Source organism: Mustelus asterias, chromosome 19 (assembly GCF_964213995.1).
Source record: "Mustelus asterias chromosome 19, sMusAst1.hap1.1, whole genome shotgun sequence".
NCBI lineage: Eukaryota > Metazoa > Chordata > Chondrichthyes > Carcharhiniformes > Triakidae > Mustelus > Mustelus asterias.
In genome coordinates, this window is record NC_135819.1 from 54999025 (window position 1) to 55022501 (window position 23477).

The 23477-nt window shown below is 40.1% G+C and overlaps 1 protein-coding gene across 5 annotated transcripts in view; it reads left to right on the forward strand.

Moving 5' to 3' along the window:
- The first annotated feature begins 530 nt into the window (after positions 1 to 530).
- Positions 531 to 23477, forward strand: part of trabd (TraB domain containing) — a 35369-nt gene continuing 12422 nt past the window's right edge. The window contains exons 1-6 of one of the 5 annotated variants that reach the window (XM_078235554.1): positions 531 to 722; positions 4990 to 5113; positions 10916 to 10974; positions 16135 to 16210; positions 18607 to 18773; positions 20539 to 20679. In XM_078235554.1, coding sequence (XP_078091680.1) covers positions 10954 to 10974; positions 16135 to 16210; positions 18607 to 18773; positions 20539 to 20679 — 405 coding nt within the window. In that variant the 5' untranslated portion in view covers positions 531 to 722; positions 4990 to 5113; positions 10916 to 10953. Of the gene's footprint in view, positions 723 to 4987; positions 5114 to 10915; positions 10975 to 16134; positions 16211 to 18606; positions 18774 to 20538; positions 20680 to 23477 lie in introns of those variants that run through there. The other 4 variants (XM_078235555.1, XM_078235557.1, XM_078235558.1 and 1 more) reach the window with 4 other exon arrangements.

Genomic DNA, 23477 nt, shown 5'->3' on the forward strand with positions numbered 1-23477 from the left:
TGTGGTGACTCAGGGATTTTCACAGTAACTTCACTGCAGTGTTACTGTTAGTCTACTTGTGACACTAATAAATAAACATTAACTGGCAAGAAACATAAGAATATAAGAAGCAGGAGTAGGCCATCTGACCCCTTGAGCCTGTTCCGCCATTCAATAAGATCATGGCTGATCTTTTTGTGGACTCAGCGCCACTTACCCGCCCGCTCAACCATAACCCTTAATTCCTTTACTGTTGAAAAAATTATCTATCTCTGCCTTTGAACATTCATTGAGGTAGCCTCAACCTCTTCACTGGGGCAGGGAATTCCACAGATTCTCAACCTTTTGGGTGAAGAAGTTCCTCCTCAACTCAGTCCTAATACTTTTCACTGTATCCCAATACATGTGGCAATAATAAATCAAATCAAAAACAAACTAATTTTGCTCCAATCACTGTCTTAAAACACAACACACACACAATCAATCAACTGGCTGGGGAAAGGTTGGGAGTGTCAAGAAGAACTTTGGTCCAATGTGAGCCAGCTGCCGGTGACGTCACAGAGGAGCGGGGTTGCGCGCCAGCTCCGGCCAGTTGGCAGGGAGGGAGCGCGCGCTCCGACCCCCTCCCCTCCCCTCCCTCACTCTGCTAGCGGAGCCGATGATGGCCTCTGCCAACTCAAATTTCCACACCCCTGCCGGCGCCTCAACTTCCACCGAGCACTCCCTCGACAATTATATAAAAGGTAAGTCTTTACTTTTCTCTTTACGTATACATATATGTCTCTCTCGTGCGAGTGATGAGTAAGCGCATGGACCGACGCGCCAGGGCCCGAGGCCTAGACTTACTTTGAGCGGCGCGGGCGTTGCGCATGTGAGGGAGCCGCGGGGCACTCTGGGTGATGTAGTCCCCCCGTGATGTCAGCGGCCGTCGTTGGTCATCCGCGGGGAGGCGGGCGGAACTCCATATCCCAGGGTGCAGTGGGCGTGCCCGCCCCATCGGCATCCAGTATTACTGTCTGGGCTGCAGATGGACTGCTCTTTGTGGTTGGCAGTCTCTCTCTAAGTCTTTACCTCTGAGAAGGTGAGTTATTTATTGGACTGGTGCGTTGTTTCCTTTTTTTAGTGGGTGCGATCAATAAGTTCACTGTTCCTCCTCTGCCGCCCCCCCCCCTCCCCCAGGTTTGGTCTGAGGGGGAAACATCGCTGCCATATGGTGGGATGCAGTTTTGATTTGGGTCCCCCACTGCAACGAATAGCCCAACGATTCAAGTTTGTTCTGTTGACTTGCAGTGATGCTTAGACGTTAGTTAGCAGGCAACGTAGTGTGATGCCATACCTGTAAAACTTTTTATTGCCTTTAAAAAGTGCCCATAAAGAAATGAAAAGCGACAGAAGTACTCATAAGAGATTGTTGTCATATAAGAATATCGCGAGAGAAGTGTCTCGCACACTTTTGGCGGATTGCGGTAACATTACATGTATGCAAAAGAGAAAATCAGAACTGTAGTGTTAATGCAAGATAAATAATCCGGCAAAAAGTATCTCTGATCTGTAATTTCTCTCTCATTCCCCCATTTACAATGATCACAGTAAGACAATTTCATTGGCTCCTTATTGTAATCAAAGTAGAAATGCCAGTTTTTAATGATTCTTTAAACACAAATTGTTCCTTTTACATAATCACCTTAACGTTTCCTTGTATGATGCATCTTATTTTTCTCTACAGAAACATTCTTGCACCATAGTTGATTTGCACAACATTTACTTCTCCCAAACATGTAACTGCACAACAGATTGTGCAATTAATATTTAATTTGAATCCGTTCTTTTTCAGGACTTTTATTGTTAACTGAAACTTAAAGATTATGCACACCAACAGTCTCAAGAACCTGATAACCAAATCCATAGTATGGTTACAGCACAGTGGAAGGCCATTCAGCCTGTCATGTCTGTGCTGGCTCTCTGCAAGAGCAATTCACCAGTTGGCACTCCTCTGCCTTTTCCCTGTAGCTTCGCAATTCCCCCACACCTTATGTCGTTGGCTCTTACTGTGATAACATCTTCTTCCTTGGTTCATTCATTATTTGATTTCAATCATTACTGGTGTTTTGACCATTGTAAATAGGGCATGATCTCACTGGCAGCCTCAACTTCAATGGGAGTGTTTTCTTAGTTTACTCCCGTTATAAGTCAAATAAATAGTATTCTAGAAATGTGACTGCATCTGTCCTGTTTTAAACAAAAAGCAGTAATTGTCAGTGACTGGCTAGGATCTCTGTGTTATGCCATTTATATTACAAATTCATGTTCAAACAGGCCCATGTATTCCATATGCGTAGCATGTCACTCTTTATTCTGTCGGAGGCCAGTGTACCAGTTTTCGTGCATAGGTATACCTAAATGTACCTGTATGGTGGGCAAAGAACCTGACAGGAGCTAATGAAACCCACGTAAAGATTGGGGACATTGAGACAGTTTTTTGTAAGTTTTCTTGAATTTAGTTTGGTTCTGTCGTGAGGGGATTTAAAAACAAGTATAAAAATGATTTTGATGTGCACTTGCCCAAGTGGGCTTTTGCGCTGGAACTGGGAGTGATCAAAAGTCCATTTCATCGTGGTGCTGGTCTACAGGAGACCTGGGACCTCTGTGAGCAGAGCAACAACTATGATCCTTCTTAACCAATCATATATTAGGAGAATTATTAATGGGTACTGCATAACTGCTTCAGCAAGTGTCAGTTAGAATAGTTAATTCAATGTCCATCAAGTACAGAAAGCAAAATGGAGAGGGATAGAAAGATTGAATTTAGACAGAGAGAAAAGACAAAGCCCAGGATTCTCCTAAAAAAATTCTAAGTTCTCAATTCGCGGAAAAACGAGAGTAACTGCTGCTGGGTTTTTAAGCGTGATTTTCAGATTTAATCTCTCAGATTCTGATGACTGCAGAGTGCCCTAGCAGATTCACTTTGAAAATCTGTGGGTGGGGCCTATTCTCCCTCCGGGCCACATGGCCAGCTCCGAGAGTGGCTGCAGGACCTCACCCCAACTAATCAGTACCCTATAGGCCCTGCCCATGATGTCCAGCGTTTGCCCCTTGGGCAGTACCAGGGGGCCAGGCTGGTACTGCCCAAGGGGCAGCCCCCTTACCTCCCGCAGGGGCCTCGATGGCCTCTCTTCCCTCCAGCTGGGTCGGCCGTTTGTTCCTCGTTAGTGGGGAATGTTGTAAACCCCACTGGAAGGAACCACTCCTGGCGGGGAGGGGAGTCGCTAGCGGGCCTGGAGAATTCAGTCTTAGGCCCACTAATCGGCTGCAAAATCAAATTTAAATATTGAAATCTCAAATCTTGGGTTGGGAGACGTGCAGAGACCTGGGTGCCCAACGGGAAGCCTCCGCTGATGTCTGCCGCCCTCCAAATGTTTTTCAATTTATTTACATTTTTTAAATATGAAAGAATGTGACAGCTTGTTTGTAACATGTTTGTTCAGTTTTAGAAAGATTGTTGGTCAGTAATTGATCCTTAACACATTGTTAAAATTTAACTTAACTGGAATGGACAAGCCCAAACTTTTTTTGGCCAGTCTTTAGTGCATATCCATCATTGTAAGTACAACAACATCAATCTGCTTCATGCATTTCAAACGCAAGATTTCAGAGAGATACTTGATCTCACTTTGCAGTAGTAATGACAGCAAAACAGTTAGCATTCACTTTTATTACTTCTCTGAAACCGACGGCAAATTTTGGAGTCTGCATGTACATAGTTAATGTGTAAACCCAGGAGTTGCTGTCAGTGATTCCACATTTTTCCAACATTAACAATGACATTAAGGTCCCCCCCACCGTATGCACTTGCTTTTATAGATCACTGAACTGATAAGAGCTTCCACTGTTATGCTCTGTCTTGCTATAAAAATAAACCTTTGAAAAATTCATATCTTGTTGAATGAGATGTAATTGGGTTTTCAGTTTTGTACAAAGTTTGCAATTGTTGCTAAACAACCTCACTGGCCTGAAAGTAATTTCATAGTTGTTGAATTTCAGGTTTCCTCATTCTGATCAATTCTGCATATTTTTTTTTTAAATCCGAGAGTGGCTGAATCATTCAAATCAAACACAGCTATCTTTTCAATTTATTTGCATATATGATGACTCATTCTGAACCTGAAACAAGTATTTAAATTTTGTTTGCCACAGGCATTTATAACTTCAACCTGTTCTCTCCAGTGGCTTCAAGCAGACTTGGCAATTTGAGCAGAAGCCAGACTCCATGGAGTCAACAACAGAATGCCGCATAAAAGTTGATATTCAGATACCTTCTGTCCAGTTTAATTCTTCCCTGCACAGCTGAGCATAAGGGCACTCAAAATTGTGAAGAATTAGAAATCACCTTTCACGCTAAAAGTGTCCACGTGGATCAGAAGATTGTGAGGTGAAGCCCCATCCTGGAGCTTTGAGCTCACTATCCAGGCTGACACTAGAGCAGCTCTGAGGAAATGCTATACTATTTGACCTGCCATATTTCAGATATGATAAACTGAGACCCTGCCTGCATGTGGTACTATTTAAAGAGGAGCAACAGAGTTCTTCCAGTGTCTTGGTCAACAATTATCCCTCGGGCAACATCACCAAAACAGACAACCTGTTGTCACCTTATTTGTATTTGTGAAATGTTGCTGTGGACAAACTGGTTGCCACATTTATCCTATAACAGTGACTATTTCAAAAGGACTTTATTAGCTTTGAGGTGCTTTCAAATGCCCTGATGTTGTAAAAGGCTTAATACAAATGGAGTTTATTCTGCTCAAAGCTAACTTGCTCCATAGCATTCCCTTTATTTTGTAGGATAGAGAACCAGATAAAATGCATGAAGTTGCAATCCTTCAAATGACGTAGTGGGAGATTTCAAACATTTTTGGTTGGGTACTTGGGTTGCATTTTATTGTGAGGTGTGATTGGAGAACTTAAATAATCTAATTTTTAAAGTTTAGAACTTTATTGAACTTGTTTTAGTTACAGAATAACACTGATGGTGGTTCCCAAGGTGATGAGGCTTCAGCATCTTATTGCTATTGGTGTGTATTTGTTCCTGTGGCATCAGTGCAGCACGTGAAGAGGACAGCGTGTGCTCGGGGTGGTAAGTGACCTTTCCATATATAGTTTTGTTTTACCTACTGTGAAATGCCATTCCCACTGAAATTAAAAGTGGAAAAAGTATAATCAACTATATGTTGGGTCAAGTACCTTTTGAAGTTCTTAAAAGTGCTCATGAGCTACAGGGTTCCCACTGCCATAGAGAAATAGATAGCTGCAAGCAGCCCCACCCCTCTCCCCAAATTCTGCTTCAAGACTCCGTTTAAAAAAGTTCTTTGACTTGAGTTCTGCAGGGTATGTCAGTGTCTGTTTCTGCATTATCAAAGCCCTTGGATCCCCATTATGTTTAGAGGAGAGTAAATAAATAGCCGCTTTCTTGCAAAAAAGAATCTTCACCTCACCTTTTACTTCATTGCCTATTGCATGGCACCTTTCTGAAAAGATTGTTTGCCATGCTTAGATTTTGTACTGCTGTTTATTTGGTGTCCCCTTAAATTGAGAAATAAATGAATAATGACATCTGTGCACATGCATATTTGATGTTTACTCAAAAAAGATAAGTTGACATACTCCCTCCCCCTTCAATGCAATCATTCATTGCTCATTGTTTCTCATGAAATGTGACTCCCCCTGCCCCCGCTGCAGATTGTTCATCCTGGACTTTGCACACGTCATGAACCTGAAATGAAGAGAGACCCAGGGATTTACTTTTAAGTGCAGCTGCTTGCGCCATCATAGCAACCTTGGATCTGCTCAAGCTTTGCTGGTATTGTTTCACCAGAAGTGCAGCCCAATTTACTCACGTAAGAGGGGTTCGCACTTCATTTTGGACAAAGTAACGTCATCGACACAGAAGCTGTTGCAAGAAATCTCCCAACCATTAAGTTCTACTGATAAGATTTAATTTGATATTAGGGCCCAGAAGTGTAAGGGAGCAGATATTAAACAGCTAAAGTGATAAAACTGCTGAAGTATGGTGTTAACTTTGACAGTGGTGTAGTGAACAGGGGAGACAATGGCATAGTGGTAATGTCACTAGACTAGTAATCCAGCTACCTGGGCTAATAATCTGGGGGCATGGGTTCACATCCCACCATGGTAGCCGGAACTCAAATTCAGTTAATAAATCTGGAATATAAAATGAGTCTTAATAACAGTGACTTTGAAACTATCATCTATTGTTGTAAAAACCCATCTAGTTCACTGATGTCCTTTGAGGAAGGAAATGTGCCATCCTTACCTGGTCACGTATTTCAGACCAACAACAATGTGGTTGACTCTGAAATGAACTAGTAAGGTCCATTCAAGAGCAATTGGGGATGGGCAACAAATGTTGGCATTGCCAACGCCACCCAAAATAGTTGTACACTTATTTATTAATTATGGACAGGAATCCATAAAGTGGGACTCAGCAAAAAATGTTTGGGACTTTTCCATATTCTAAGACACTGTTGGAAAAGTTTGCATACCATAATTTGATATTACAAATTTCAGTCTGATTAACACTACATAACTAGCAAATTACAGGCAGTTGCCAATTCCAACCATTGCTCTTGTTGTTTACAATGCCTGTCAAGACTTCAGTTAGATCAGTGATGCATAATGCCTTTCAAACAGATTGTGAATTTTCCTGTAATTTGTTTAAATAGCCTGGCAATACTTTGTGACATCCGGTCAGAATTTCCTTCTGTAATGTCAATTTGCATGACACTATTTTCACCTGTGAGTACCATTATAAAACCTGTCAATTGGAGTATTTGTTGGATTACAAAGCAGTGGTTTTTAAAAAAAATCAAATTTAAACCAAAATCTTCACCATGAGTGGCAAGATATCACTAAATTTGAAAAGTAATCCAATCGTGAAACTTCTGATGATTATTGCCAACACCTAATGATCTATTCTTTGGCATATTTATGTTCTGTTTATGCTTTGTGTTTGAACTATCAAGCATCCCATGGATGATATTGCTTGTACCTATAGTATTTCAGCAGTTTTGTCAATTTAGCGTGTTAGTTTCAATTTTAAGTGCATTCATACCTCTGGAAGGAAGTGAGCTCATAAGCATTTAACATAAATAAGTTTCAATAAAGTACTAAATGTCAGTGAATACCATTTCCTATCAGTCCCTCAAACTCGTTTGATCCTTCTCTATTGTGGTTGACCTGCGCACAGTTTACAAGCCTTTTTGTATACCTACGTATGTTTGAGGCATTTAGAATTGTAGAATCCCTACAGTACAGAAGGAGGCCATTCGGCCCATAACGTCTGTACCGACCACAACCCCACCCAGGCCCTATACTCGTAACCCCACACATTTACCCTGCTAATCCCCCTGACACTAGGGTCAATTTAGCATGGCCAATCAACCTAACCCACACATCTTTGAACTGTGGGAGGAAACCGGAGCACCCGGAGAAAACCCATGCAGACACTGGGAGTGCTAACCACTGTTCCACCATGCCGCCCTTAGAATTCTTGAGGATGTAACGGCAGAGTAGATAAAGGGAAACCAGCTGTAGTATATTTGGATTTCCAAAAGGCACTCGATAAGATGCCACATTAAAAGTTACCACACCAAATAACAGCTCATGCTTTTAGAAGTAATATATTAACAGAGCATTAGCTAACTAACAGGAAACAGAAGATAAACAGGATAAATGGGCCATTTTCAGGTTGGCAAACCAACTATTGGAGTGCTGCAGGGATCAGTGCTGGGGCCCCAATTACTTATGATCTATATTAATGCCTTGGATGAAGGGACAAACTGTACTATAGCCAGATTTGCTGACAATATGACGATAGGTAGGAAAGCAAGTTGTGGGAGGATAGAGAGTCTGCAAAGGGATATGGGTAGATTGAGTGGGCAACAATCTGACAGATGGAGTAATGGGTGAAGTTTTCCAATTTAGCATGAGGAACAGAAAAACATAATATTTAAATGGAGAGAGAGTGCTGAGGTACACAAGGGATCTGGGTTTCCATGTAGCTTGCAGGTATAGCAAGTAATTTGTACGGCAAATGGAATGTTGGTTTTTATTGCAAGGGGAATAATGTTTGAAAGAGGGGAAGTGTTGCTACGACTGTACATGGCAATGGTAGTTGCTGAGAAGATGTTTTCTCCTTTTGGGGAATCCAAAAGGAGAAAACCTAAGGGCAAGGTTTAAAAATACATTTCTCCCATTTTAAGATGAGGAAGAATGTGTCCTCTCGGGGTTTGTTAGTCTTTAGAATTCTCTTCTCCAGGGAGTTACAGGGGCAGGTTTTTAATATATTCAAAGCTGAATTAGACTTTTTAATCTACAAAAGAGTTCAAGAGAACCATCAGGAAAATGGTTCTCAGGGGAAGGCCATTTGGCCCTTCTGGCCTGCTCTGCCATTTGATAAGATCGTGGCTGATCTGGTTGTGGTCCGAACTTCACTTTCCTGTCTGTTCCCCCATAACAATTGACTCTCTTGTCTATCAAAAATCTGTCTAACTTAGCCTTGAATAAATTCAATGATACTGCCTCCACTAACTTCTGGGGAAGAAAATTCCACCGACTAATGACCCGAGTACTGTGCACTGTTTCACCATATCTCCATACTGAAGAAAGGATATACTAGCCATGGAGGAAAAGGTTCACTGGATTCGTTTCTGGAATGAGAGAGAGGCTAAGTAAATCAGACCTAGACTCTGCAGTTTAGAAGAATGAGAGATGCTTTCATTGACGTATCCAAGATTCCAAAAGGCATTGACAGGATATACTCTTGAGAGATTGATTCTCCTGGCTGGAAATCTAAAAAGAAGGGAGCATAGCCTTGGGATAAGAGGTTCAATTACTTTAGAAAGGTGTTCACTTCAAGGATTGTGGATCTTTGGAATACCTTCCTTCTCTCTCTCTCTTGTTGAGACAAATATTTGATCTCTGAGGGAATCAAATGAATTAAAGGATACTAACACAGGCAGCTAAGTGGAGTACAGATAAAATAATCTTTGATCATGTTGCATAGCAGATTACATTCGAGAGGCCATAGAGCCTATTCCTATTTCCTATGGCAAATTTAGCTATGGTGAGCAGCTTGAAGCCAGGTGTCTCTAGTGCTACACATTTTCCCCACTGCTATATTTACCAGTTTCACAAAGATGCAAGTGCTTTTCCAGTTTAGGTGCAGGATCACCACTGCGCCTTCCTTCCAATAGAAACTAGAAGCAGGAGTAGGCCATTTGGCCCTTCAAGCCTGCTCCGCCATTCATTATGATCTTGGCTGATCATCAAATTCAATATCCTGATTTCCCCCATCCCTATCCCTTGATTCCTTTAGCCCCAAGAGCTATATCTAATTGCTTCTTGAAATCAGACGATGTTTTGGCCTCGAGTTCCTTCTGTGGTAGTGAATTTCACAAATTCACCACTCTCTGGGTGAAGAAATTTCTCCTCACCTCAGTTCTAAAAGGTTTACCCCTTATCCCCAAACTATGACCCTCTCGTTCTGGACTCCCCCACCATTGGGAACATTCTTTCTCAATCTACCCTGTCAGAATTTTATAAGTTTCTATGAGATCTCCTCTTACTCTTCTAAACTCCAGTGAATATAATCCAATCACACATTGAATATGCTAATCTCTTTCTCTGACTTATTCAGCACAGTATTTCTGTGTCTGTGCACTGTTGGAGAACAGATATCCACCCCATCTGACGAAGGAGCTGTGCTCCGAAAGCTTATGGTATTTGCTACCAAATAAACCTGTTGGACTTTAACCTGGTGTTGTGAGACTTCTTACTGTTATTCAGCACATATCAGTGGGAGTAATGCAAAGTAAGTCTTGAGGGTTATGTCTACTTTTGAACTTGTTGAAATTGCTTTGTATACTCAAATCTACTATTATCTATAAAACTGGTTTATACATGATAATGACTTCTGACTGCCTGTCCTGGCTTTTCAAAATCTTTTATAGCAATTGGAAAGCAACATATTCAGTGCTCTATCACATATATAAATGAAGCTACTTAATCCAAATATTCATTATAGGAAACAGTAAATTTTCATTCCATTAGTCTGGGCTATATTAACATTTCGAAAAGGTCAATAAATGATATTCCAACACCTTGCATTAACCAGACTAGCACTGAACGCTAAGTTGTATACTTAAATGAGAGTCGCGTAAGGTTTCTAAAGCCCAGTCAGTACTTTATTCTGATGAATTCTGTGTTTGTTTCATCAATTCCCTTCTAGCTAAATTGTCATCGTGTCTTATTTAAATTAAGTGACTAATTATTTGGTATCCAACTAAAGTTAAGTTCTCGGATGCTGTATGATTAAAAAGAATTGATGTTTCAAAAACTACCAATTGCTTTCTTTGTGCATTGGATTAGTAGATAATAGTTTTCACTTTCTTAACACTGAACATTTTCTAGTGTTTTCAGTTGCAATATTTGAAGGCCCGGGTTTTAATTAATGGAATTAAAGTATTTCAATTAAGCAATTATCAATCGGAATTGTTTCACTCCAGACTGCTGCAATGTTCAGTTGGGAGGTTACTTCTCTTGACTGGAGAATCTAGAACTAACAAGCATGGTCTTGAGATAAGGGCACAGCTTTTTTAGACTGAAATGAGTAGAAGTATTTTCACTTGAAGTTTGTGAATCTTTGGAATTCTCTACCACAAAGAGCTGTGGATTCTCAGAAATTGTGTATTCAAGACTGAGATTGATAGATTTTTGGATCCTAAGAGAATCAAGGGATATGCAGATCAGACACAAAATTAGCGGGACAATCTCCAGCAATTATGTGGCCCATTTCTCTTCCTATTTCTCATGTTATAACATGGTATAACAATTTAACTTTTGGTGTCCTGACCAACAGATTCTCGTTGACTGCCTTTTGTGAAGAGTAATTCGGGGATGGAGGAAGACCAAAGGGAGGTGGGCTGGTTTCATTAACTTGTGGTTAAATATATAGATATACCTTGTATTTTCAAAAGAATGTCTGTTTCTTGCGGACTATTTACATAATTTTAGATGGGGAAGTTCTGAATTTCAGTCTTGGCTAACCGAGCAAGGCTGATGGCGGATTCCTCATGTTCCCATTGATACATTAATTAATGTGTAAAAACCCAATAGCAAGAAGCCTTTATCTTTTGAATTTAGCTAATATGGGAGGATACATTCTTGTATGCTAGATATGTCAAAACCATTAGCCTGCTTTTATATGAAATGAATTATTTCTGTTAATCTGGAAACTGATTTCACTCTTGTATGCATCCTTAAGATACATTTGATACCTGCCTCGGGTCATGCACTTTTCTGTCCTCCTTTCTACTAAGTTAAACACCAATTTCTTCTGATAATGAGAATAACATGCACTGGGAAATTGGCACAGAAGACAAAAAATGCATTACTGTCTTGCTTAACAGTGGGCGAAATAATGAAGAAGAGGTGAATGTAAAGTTTTATTATATTTTGAGGTCCCTAATGGCTTTAGTTTATCAGTGAGTAACTGAACAACAGCAGCCAGGATATCTATCCTCAGTCTTTGTTAGCTGGTCTCAGCGAAACAAATAGCAGAATTATTATATTTGACCCTGAGTTAGGGAGTAGAAAATTGGTTGTAAGATAATAAGAAATAGAAGAAGTAATAGGTCATTCAGCCCCTCAAGCCGCCTCTGCCATTCGGTAAGATCATGACTGATCTGATTGTGACCTTAACTCCACTTGACACCCTTGTCGGTCAAAAATCTGTATGACTCAGCTTTAAGTATTCTCAATGACCCAGCCTCAACTGCTCCCTGTGGAAGAGAATTCGAAAGGCTAACAGCCCTCATAGAAAATTCCTCCTCATCCCCATCTTAAATGGGGGATCATTTATTTCTAAACTGTGCCCCCTGGGCATCCTCTCAGCACCTGTCTAGCACCCTCAGAATGTTTTGGTAAGATCACCTCTGATTCTTCTGACGGCTCTAACCCAATCTGTTAAAGCTTTCCTCATAAAACTCCTTTATCTGGAATACACTGGAGTGTAATGGAGAGAAGGGCAGTAGAAGTTTTCCAAAAGGAATTGTTATATGGAAAGGAATTAATTATATAAAAAGGAAAAATTTGCAGGGCTGTGGGAAAGGTAGAGGAGTGACAGTGGGTGAATTGCACCATCTAAGGGCTAGCACATAGACAATGGGCTGAATGGCTGCCTTATATTTTTACTGCAAAAGTGAACATTTACCCACACTATACTCCATCCACCAATTTTCTGTCCACTCACCACCTATCTCATATCCCTTCGTAGACTCTGTATTCTTCTCAACTTGCTTTCCTGTCCATTTCATACCATCAGCAAATTTAGCTACAATAAAGTCATTTCATCCAAGTTGTTAATATAGATCATAAATAGTTGGGGCCCAGCACTGCTCCCTGTAGCACACCACTAGTTACAGTTTGCCAACCTGAAAATAATCCATTTAGCCCATGTGTCTCATTCATGTTAATAAGCTAATCTATCATCCCCAACTCCAAGAGCTCTTGTCCAATAAACTTTTGTTTGATCCCTAAAATACATATACTGGTATCCTTTTATCCACCCTATTTATTAATCCTTAAAGAACTCTAATATGTCGCACATGATTTCTCTGTCTGATTGTCTTTTGATTTTCTACATATCCTGCTACTACCCCTTTGATAATAGATTCTAGCATTTTCCCAATGACAGATTTTAGATTAGCCTAAAGTTTCCAGCTTTCTATCTCCCTCCTTTCTTGAATAGTGGTGTTAACGTTTGCTGTTTTCCAATCCCCTGGGACCTTTCCAGAATCTAAGAAATTTTGGAAGTGAGGCAGGGACATTGAAAACATTTAAAAGGCATTTGGACAGACAAATGGATAGGAAATGTTTAGAGGGATATGGGCCAAATGCAGGCAAATTAGGTTTGAACCAGTTTGGACCAAAGGGCCTGTCTCCATGCCTAAGATCCTATGATTGTAACCAGATCTCTATACCCACTTCTTTTAAGATCCTAGGATACAGGCCATCAGGTGCTTATCAGGTGCTTTTTAAGGGGACTTATCAGCCTTTCATCCCATAGTTTTCCTAGTACTTTTATGGTTATTTTAAATCGTCCCTTTATTTTACCTCTCATTTTCTAATATTCTTAGGATGCTTTCTGTGTCATATACTGTGAAGACATTTACAAAATACTTGTTCAATGTCTCTGCCATTTCCTTGTTTCCCATTTTTAATTCCCAAGGGACCAAAGCTTACTTTAGCTATTCCTTTTTATATACATGTAGAAGTTTTCACCGTCTGTTTTTATATGTTTTGTTAGGTTTCTCTCATACTCCAGTTTTTTTTCTTTGTTTTTTTAGACCTCCTTTGCTGGTTTCTAAAACGTTCTCAATCTTCTGACCCACCACTCAGCTTTGCAGCATTGTTTGTCACTTATTTCAATTTGGTATCATCCTTAACTTCCTTAGTTAGCCACAGATGGCACACCCTTCTCGTAGCTTTTTTCTTTCTCAATGGGATATATCTTTGAGAGTTATGAAATATCTGGAATTACTTCTCTACCATCCTACCTTTTAACTTATTTTCCTATTCTACTTTAGCCAACTCTATCTTGCACCCTTGTAATTGTCTTTATTTAAGTTTATGACAACAGTTTCAGACCCATATTTCTAACCATGTGAAATCCTGTCATGTTATGATCACTCTTCTCTAGAGGATCCTTTACTGTGAGGTCATTAATTAATCTTGTTTCATTGTATTACATTAACATAACGTTCCCTAGTTGGTTCTAGAACATATTATTATTTAAAAGGACACTGCAGCATAGGATATGTACAGATCAAATTTGCTCTATTCTTCCTGTGTAGGATTTCACTTAAAAGAATTTAGTGTTCTAGGTTCAAATCGCTCTTGATTTTTTTGCCATTAAAATCAATGACTGGACGGTTGAGTGTTGTGAATTGGATGCAAGGACTTTAACACATGATTCTCTAATGACTGTTCCTGTCTCACGAGGCCCTGAATCAGGAACCAAATCTCACTAAGTTTACCCAATAATATTATGGCGGTATAAAGCTCAATAATAATCAATAAAGACATGGTAAGTGATGAAAGTAAGAAACATAGAAAAACTACAGCACAAAAACAGGCCCTTCGGCCCCACAAGTTGTGCCGAACATATCCCTACCTTTTAGGCCTACCTATAACCCTCCATCCTATTAAGTCCCATGTACTCATCCAGGAGTCTCTTAAAAGACCCTATTGAGTTTGCCTCCACCACCACTGACGGCAGCTGATTCCACTCGCCCACCACCCTCTGTGTGGAAAAACTTGCCCCTGACATTTCCCCTGTACCTACCCCCCAGCACCTTAAACCTGTGTCCTCTCATAGCAGCCATTTCCACCCTGGGAAAAAGCCTTTGAGAGTCCACCCGATCTATGCCTCTCAACATCTTATATACCTCTATTAGGTCTCCTCTCATCCTACGTCTCTCCAAGGAGAAAAGACCGAGCTCCCTCAGCCTATCCTCATAAGGCATGCCACTCAATCCAGGCAACATCCTTGTAAATCTCCTCTGCACCCTTTCAATCTTTTCCACATCCTTCCTGTAATGAGGTGACCAGAACTGAGCACAGTACTCCAAGTGGGGTCTGACGAAGGTCTTATATAGCTGCATCATTATCCCCGGACTCCTAAACTCAATCCCTCGATTGATAAAGGCCAGCACACCATACGCCTTCTTAACCACTTCCTCCACCTGCAGGGTCGCTTTTAGAGTCCTATGGACCCGGACCCCAAGGTCCTTCTGATCCTCTACAGTACTAAGAGTCTTTCCCTTTATATTGTACTCCTTCATCCCATTCGACCTGCCAAAATGGACCACTACGCATTTATCTGGGTTGAAGTCCATTTGCCACTTCTCCGCCCAGTCTTGCATCCTATCTATGTCCCTCTGTAACTTCTGACATCCCTCCAGACTGTCCACAACCCCACCAACCTTCGTGTCGTCAGCAAACTTACCAACCCATCCCTCCACTTCCTCATCCAGGTCATTTATGAAAATGACAAACAGCAAGGGTCCCAGAAAAGATCCCTGGGGCACACCACTGGTGACCGACCTCCATTTAGAAAAAGACCCATCTATACCCACTCTCTGCCTCCTTTGGGCAAGCCAGTTCTGGATCCACAGGGCAGCAGCCCCTTGGATCCCATGCCCTCTCACTTTTTCTAGAAGCCTTGCATGGGGGACCTTATCGAACGCCTTGCTAAAATCCATATAAACCACATCTACCGCTTTCCCTTCGTCAATGTGTTTAGTCACATTTTCAAAGAACTCCACCAGGTGTGTAAGGCACGATCTGCCTTTGACAAAGCCATGCTGAGTATTCTTGAGCATACTAAACCTCTCTAAATGCTCATAAATCTTGTCCCTCAGGATCTTCTCCATCAGCTTACCAACCACTGAAGTTAGACTCACTGGTCGGTAATTTCCTGGGCTATCCCTATTCCCCTTGAAAATAGGAACCACATCCGCAATCCTCCGGCACCTCTCCCGTCTCCATCGACGACGCAAAGATCATCGCCAGAGGCTCTGTAATCTCTTCCCTCGCCTCCCACAGTAACCTGGAGTACATCCCATCCGGACCCGGCGACTTATCTATCTTGATGCCATTCAAAGGTTCCAGCACAACCTCTTTGTTAAAGTCCACATACTCAATCTTTTCAGTCCACCGCAAGCCCGCAGTACATCCACCCAGGTCCTTTTCCTCTGTGAAAACCGAGGCAAAATACTCATTAAGCACCTCTGCCATTTCTACTGGTTCCGTCGTTTACATTTGAGATGAGTGATCTGCAAGTGTTCAGTAAATGACTATTACTTGCTTTGAAATGATACATTACCATTGGCCAGTACTTCCATGAGTATTGAAACAAAAACAAATATTGCAAACGCTGCATCAATTAATGTTGTTGGATGCTAATATGACACTGAAGGCAAAACATCTGGGGTTTAACAGGACTGAAAATTATCTAGTGCTTTCAGAAGCTAAAAGAGCTTAAAATAACTCTTAGCTCTGTTTTTTTTCCCCTAGGCAGAGGCAAGCTTGACACCCCCAGCAGTATCCGATGATGATCCACAGAATATGTCAGATATTCAGCAAAACTTGTGTAAGCATTTTATATTTACTTTGCAAAAGGAATATGGTAAAGTTACAGTAATATCATCTGTGTTCGTGTTAGTTATCTTGTAAGTAGTACCATATCCCATGAGGATATACCTGTGTCCTAAGATCATGGTCTTTTTTGATTGACATCTTCTTTCCTTGCGTTATAATTACCATTTCCTCATTTGTTTCATCCCCTTTCATCTTTTCAATGGTGATGATTTCCTTTATATTGTTAGCCCTTTCACGCCGATAAGCTCAATTTTATCCAAGTGTAGAATCACAGAATGACCATCTCCTTTGCTGTGCTCATTCAGCCCATCGAGTCCATCGTGCCTCTTTACAAGAGCAATTTAGCTCATTGCACTTGTGTAGAAAGGAGTAACTACCATGGAAGAAATTTTCTCCCACTATCTCCTGTTTTATCCACCCAAAAGAGGTGGAAGCAATTTAATGCTTTTAAATTAAAATAACATTTATAAAAAACACTATTACTGATTTGGGGATCTTTAAATTTATTTTGTTTACCAGAAAAACCTGTCATTCTGGTTTGGAAGCAAAGTGCTCAGCCAACTTTAGCTAAGGACCCATCAGCAAGTGGTCCTCATAAGTTGTAATCTGGATCAAATTTCTATTTGTCTCAATATGCTCATCGTGAATGATCTGAACCAGGAAGTATTGGCAAACTATTACTTCGCTCATTTAATTTTTTTAACACTTCCAAGTTGTGCTTAGAATTTTAATCGAGACTTTTGAAGTAATAATTAGGGAAACTGAGTTACTACTAAACCTTAAAAATATCTTATTAAAATATATTGAAGTCCACTTTCCTCTGTTGTGTTAATAATGCACCTCATGCATATTGCAGTTACTTCAGGATTTCACATTTGTTTTTCACTGGTAAAATTGCTGTGTTCAGAAAGTATTTTTTTGACAACCTTCAACGTAGTCGGGCCATATTTTGCTTTGCAAAATAAAAACTAGGTCAAACGACTGAGGAGGGCACAGCTGGTGGTGGCTGTGATGTGTTTGTCACAGTTTATAGTTGCAGGAAAATGAAGTATTTGTTGCTTTTTCACACATCAACCTTTAAGACTGGAACAGAAAGCAATGTTTTACTACTTGTTCCTCTCTCCTTCACCAAGTTTATATTAACAAATTGGTGAAAATAATGTTAATTTTGCTGCAGTTTGTTTCAGTAAATGAGATAGAAGCAATAGATTTGGGATTTCTGGGCCCCTTTGGATGTTGATTCATATACTTGATTTTGAGACTTAGACCTAAGTCAGTTCTTTATCAGTGTAGCAACTGCACACACCTTTATTGATATCTTTTAAGTCACTATTTTCCAAGCATTTGATTTGATTTATTATTGTCACATGTATTAACATACAGTGAAAAGTATTGTTTCTTGCGCGCTCTGCAGACAAAGCATACCGTTCATGGAGAAGGAAACAAGAGAGTGCAGAATGTCGTGTTACAGTCATAGCTAGGGTGTAGAGAAAGATCAACTTAATGCAAGATAAGTCCATTCAAAAGTCTGACAGCAGCAGGGAAGAAGCTGTTCTTGAGTCGGTTGGTACGTGACCTCCGACTTTTGTATCGTTTTCCCGACGGAAGATGGTGGAAGAGAGAACGTCTGGGGTGCATAGGATCCTTAATTATGTTGGCTGCTTTGCCGAGGCAGCGGGAAATGTAGACAGAGTCAATGGATGGAAGGCTGATTTGCGTGATGGATTGGGCTACATTCATGACCTTTTGTAGTTCCTTGCAATCTTGGGCAGAGCAGGAGCCATACCAAGCTGTGATACAACCAGAAAGAATGCTTTCTATGGTGCATCTGTAAACGTTGGTGAGAGTCGTAGCTGACATGCCAAATTTCCTTAGTCTTCTGAGAAAGTAGAGGCATTGGTGAGCTTTCTTAGTGTCGGCATGGGGGGACCAGGACAGATTGTTGGTGATCTGGACACCTAAAAATTTGAAGCTTTCGATCCTTGTACTCCTAAGTTTAAATACAAAAATAAACTGGATTTGCTGTATTAACCATTGACATACTGTTGCTCAAAAAACATTTGCACAGCTTTGTTACCCACGAAGACAGTAGACTCAGGCTGAAGTCCCCCCTGTAACTTTATTGCGGAGTTTGATGTTAATTAACAATACATTTAAATGTAAATCTGAAAAATAGCTTAATTACTCAGAAACTTGTGTTTTAAGAGCTTGGTCATCGTAACATGTCAGTCATCTCATAAGGGAATTTAAGGAAATTTGTGCAGTCTCCTACAATTAGCAGTTGGAGGCTGCAGTGTGGTGCACATTTCAATGCAGCTCAGAGTTACAATTTTGCTATCACATGCCAGTGTGATGGACAAATTTCTGAACATGTTTACTTACTTACAGCAGATGAAGATGCTTTTAAACTTCTGTGGGAGATGAAGATGCGAAAAAGACAAGGAAAACCAAATCTACCAGACACTGTCACTGAACTTGGCACCGAAGATGGCTGTAAGGTCTACCTAGTTGGCACAGCCCATTTCAGTGAGAGTAGCAGAAAAGATGTTGTAAAGGTAAAAATGGAAAATGTAACGTTTTAGGAAACAAAATTGTCTGAGCTGATCCAAAGAATTTAAACAAAGGATAATACTGAAGCAATAAAAGTTTGACTCTTGTACAATTGCAACGTGCATTGTGAATGTTCTAATTTAATGCAAAACAACCTCTGATCAGTTTTGAGATTAGTGTTTTAGTTGTGGGCTGGAGGGGGATTGCAGTCCTAATTCAGTACCCACTTTCACCTTTCCTCCGTTTCCATTCAGTGATATACAGCCAGACTCGAGTCAGAAATGTGGCCATATATTAAAATCTTTGGTGATATTTATTCCTGAAATTAAACTTGCCACAATGTTTGGGTTCTGTGTTAATAATGCGGGGAGTGCACTTTCATTTCAATAGATTTATCGTGATCAAGAAATGCTGTTTGTCACTGTACAGCTCTTTGCTGTGTAGTATGGTCGTAGGGCACTGCCTTGTTAGGAGTGTACTTTTTCATACTAGTTTTAAAAGGAGTTAGTTATGCTGAGGGATGGTGGGAGTACAATTTGTTTGAAGATTTGTATAGGTTAGCCCATGTCATTTTTGATCTTATTAAGCAGAATGCAGAGTATCTGAACCACTTATTTCTCACAATATGTCTTCCATATTATATTTGTTTATTATTAGTGTCATAATGTCATTTTGTCATACTGTTAATATTTATTTATTTGGCTCTATCATAAGTAACTTGTGATCATTTCTCTGAATCATTCAGTTACCCAAATAGTTATGTTTCCTGGCCTGTTTGGATAAGTGGCAACCTGCTGTTTGTATTATCACTGCACAAGTTGATTCTGCCATAAAGTGCAATAAAGCTGCTGAATTATTTGATCATAGCTGATGGAGTTTTATATCACCAGATAGCTTCAGATTTAAAAAATGCTCTTGTTCTGATCTTCTGAATGGGAGAAGTGTTGCAATTGACTCAAAATAGTGTTGGACAATCATTTTGGCTCCCTGCTCTTTACTGTATTTAAGCAATCCCTGCTGGGTGAGTGCAGGTTTGGGATCAGCAGATTGTGGTTGAATAATCTGCCAACACTCAAAATTCAAGCTGTTGCATGAAGTGTGGCCACTGAAAAATATTAAAACACAGTAGCAGCTACAAGCACCTATTCTGTATGCATTGGCACAAAGATGGGCATCTTCCTTTTCATGAAGTGGGAAAGCAGATTTTTACACTGGGTACCAGTAACGGGTGAATGAAATAAATCTGAACATCTGTATTACCACAGTTGTGGGTAATAGTCAGTTCTCTAGATATGTAATGAAAGAAACTAGTTGCACACTGTTGATATCCGAAGTGTCTGTGGTACAGGCTGATGAACTAGGGGGTGTAAGACTAAGATGGTACAGTGCCATCACTGGTAGGTGTGATAGTGCCATGTAACGAGTTCAAATGAGGCAATTTATATCACATTTGTGGACCTGAGGATTTATAATGGTGTCAAAAAAGTTGATAGGAACTACACACTGATGTGAAATTCTCATTGCAAATACATACATGAATTTTTATTCCTTTCAAATCAAAATACCTGAGCACTTTATACATCACCTTAAAATAGCGTGACTGTGAATTAAGACATTCAGTAGCTATTCAATGCTAACACATTTCATGTAGAGCAGCTCATGGATTCCAGTTGGTTCTCCTTCAGGATTGTGAACCCACATTAGTAACTTCTTCTTGTTGCAAGCACATTCCTGTAAGCATGGTGTTCATCACCTTGTATTTTGTTCTAGACTATTCAAGAAGTACAACCAGATGTGGTGGTTGTGGAACTGTGTCAGTACAGAGTCTCCATGCTCAAGATGGATGAAAAGACATTACTAAAGGAAGCCAGAGAAATCAATCTGGACAAGTTGCAACAAGCTATAAAACAGGTACTCTCTTTAGCCCGATCTTTCTATTTTCAATACCAATGAAAGGTAGGTTTTATAGCAATAAGGCATTCCGAAATAATTCCAGCATTTTATGCTGGTTGGAACAGGTGAGAAAATATATTGTAAACTGAGGAATCGTGCAGAACTACAAAAAAACCACTGTGCAGAAAAAGTAAGTAAGTGCGTGTAAGAAAATATGGGATTTAAAACAAAAAAAACAATTTGAAGAGAGCTGGTTGCAGAGTTGTGGGGGAGACACTGGATTGTGAGACTATGTTGGACAGCTCCTTCAAAGAGCCAGAAGAGGAACAATGGGTTGAATGCCCCTCTTCTGCAAGTTGCTATTCTATGTGCAGACCACATAGTCTCTCTCATGGATTCTCACCTATTTACTTCCCAGGGTAATGTACTGCAAAGTTTTTCCCTGTTTTTCTCAAAGATGAATCATGCAAAATGTGAAAGTTAGGTAAGTATGGACAACTGGAAAATACTTTAATTCATTAGACCAATCCCTGAGTTCAAAAGCAGTACGGCATTTGCTGCCCATATCCCTCAAGTCATTGCTTTGCCAAATACCGGGTCTTTTAAAATGACTAAAGTTATAAAGCCTTGTTTTGCAGTTTTGGCACTCTATTCAAAACATTTGTCATCCTCCCTGTTTTATCTGATTTTCATCCCATGTCTCCTTGGTTTCATAACACCAGGTTATAGTCCAACAGGTTTATTTGGCAGCAAATGCCACTAGCTTTCGGAACGCTGCCCCTTCGTCAGGTGGAATGGAGATCTCCATTCCACCTGACGAAGGAGCAGCGCTCCGAAAACTAGTGGCATTTGCTAACAAATAAACCTGTTGGACTTTAACCTGGTGTTGTTAAACTTCTTACTGTGTTTACCCCAGTCCAACACCGGCATCTCCACATCCTTGGTTTCATGTCAGATTATAATTATACCCTTAAGGATCTTGAATATTTCAGTCTTCTCCAAGTGAAAATAAACTAATTGAACATCTGAACTAAAAGAAACTACCAGATTGCATATGGATAATCCTTTGCTGCACTTTTACTGGTGTCAGTTTATCCTCATGTTGTGACCAGAACTGTAACATTACTGCAGATGGGGATGAAGTAATGGTGTTGAGCTGTATCACAGATTTAATTTTTCTTGTCTGCTGCTGCATTTGCAGGTGATTCAACGACCTGGCAATCAATATCCCCAGATTGTTTCCATTGATTTATCTTGCATGCTAACCCATTCAACTTTGTGGTGTTAACGTTCATTCTTTTTTTTCTTGATCTTGCTTTGGATTGTTTCTTGGTTGAATAGCTCACAGACCCATTCATTACTTCATCCCCATCTGTAGTAATGCTACAGTTCTGGTCTCAATATTACAATGAGTACGTACTGACACCAGCAAAAGTGCAGCAAAGAATTATCCATCCAATACCTGGCATAAAATACCTTGGCTCAGAGAAACTGAGTTTGTTTACACCAGAGAAGACTCGGGTGACTTCACAAAAGTAAAATACTGTGAATGCTGGAAATCTGAAATAATAACAGAAAATGCTAGAATCACTTAGCAGGTCTGGCAGCATCTGTAGAGAATCAGTTGACATTTCAAGTCTATGACTTTTTGTCAGAACTGATTATTTTTCTTGATCTCCTTACTTCGTACTTATTCGCATTGAATTTTGTTTGCCAAAATATCTATTAAAATATATATTTTGCATAATTCATCCTTGACCAATACCTTCCCTGACCTGATATTTCTATGCTCCTAGCTGTCCATAAAGTTTATTTTAGTGTCACGAGTAGGCTTACATTAACACTGCAATGAAGTTACTCTGAAAATTCCCTAGTTGCCACACTCCGGCGCCTGTTCGGGTACACTGAGGGAGAATTTAGCACCGCCAATGCACCTAACAAGCACGTCTTTCGGACTGTGGGAGGAAACTGGAGCACCCGGAGGAAACCCACGCAGACAACAGGAAGAACATGCAGACTAGGCACCCAAGCTGGGAATTGAACCCGGGTCCCTGGCGCTGTGAGGCAGCAGTGCTGACCAACGTGCCGCCGTCCATGTGATATTTGTTTGACATTTGATCATCTTTGCTTACCTTAAACTTGTTTTTCAATCCAAACAAGATGACCTTTTTTAGAATTTATTAACGGAACAGCACCAGTTCCATTTGCCAGGAATCTCTCTTTTTGAGGACAAATAGTTACTTCTGATCTCAAGTCTTACCTAAAATGTGCTGCCAATCCTTGTGCTTAAACATCCATATTCTCCAATATCCGTGGCATTTTAACAATCTCTATCTTCTGTCTCCGTGTCCTATACTGCAGTGAAAGTCAGTTAATCTTGAGGTAAATATGTTCCACTTTCCAGGTGTATTTTAACGTGTTTGATGTGAGATTCGCAACTCACTTTTTTTAAACAAATAGCTTAAGTAGCGTTTATTGAATCTCATACATGGAAGCATTGTTAAGTTTAATTCATATGTATTTAAAAATAAATGAATTGGGCCTCACTTCAATAACATTATCTTATTGGAATTTCATCATGTGGTAATTTAATTTCTTTTGAAGATGAAAGCAGGTAGTACCTAAACTATCTCTAAATGGAGTTTGAGTAATGTTACTTGAGTGGGTTTTAATTTGAAAATTGCATTTTATTATCCTCCTGGATGGTGTTTTTAATATGTTTACAGAAAGCCGCAATGCATTCTAAATTGTCACTTCAGTGACTAAGTACCAGATGCATATGCCAGAAATGTGCTGTGATAGCTTGTTCAGTCCCA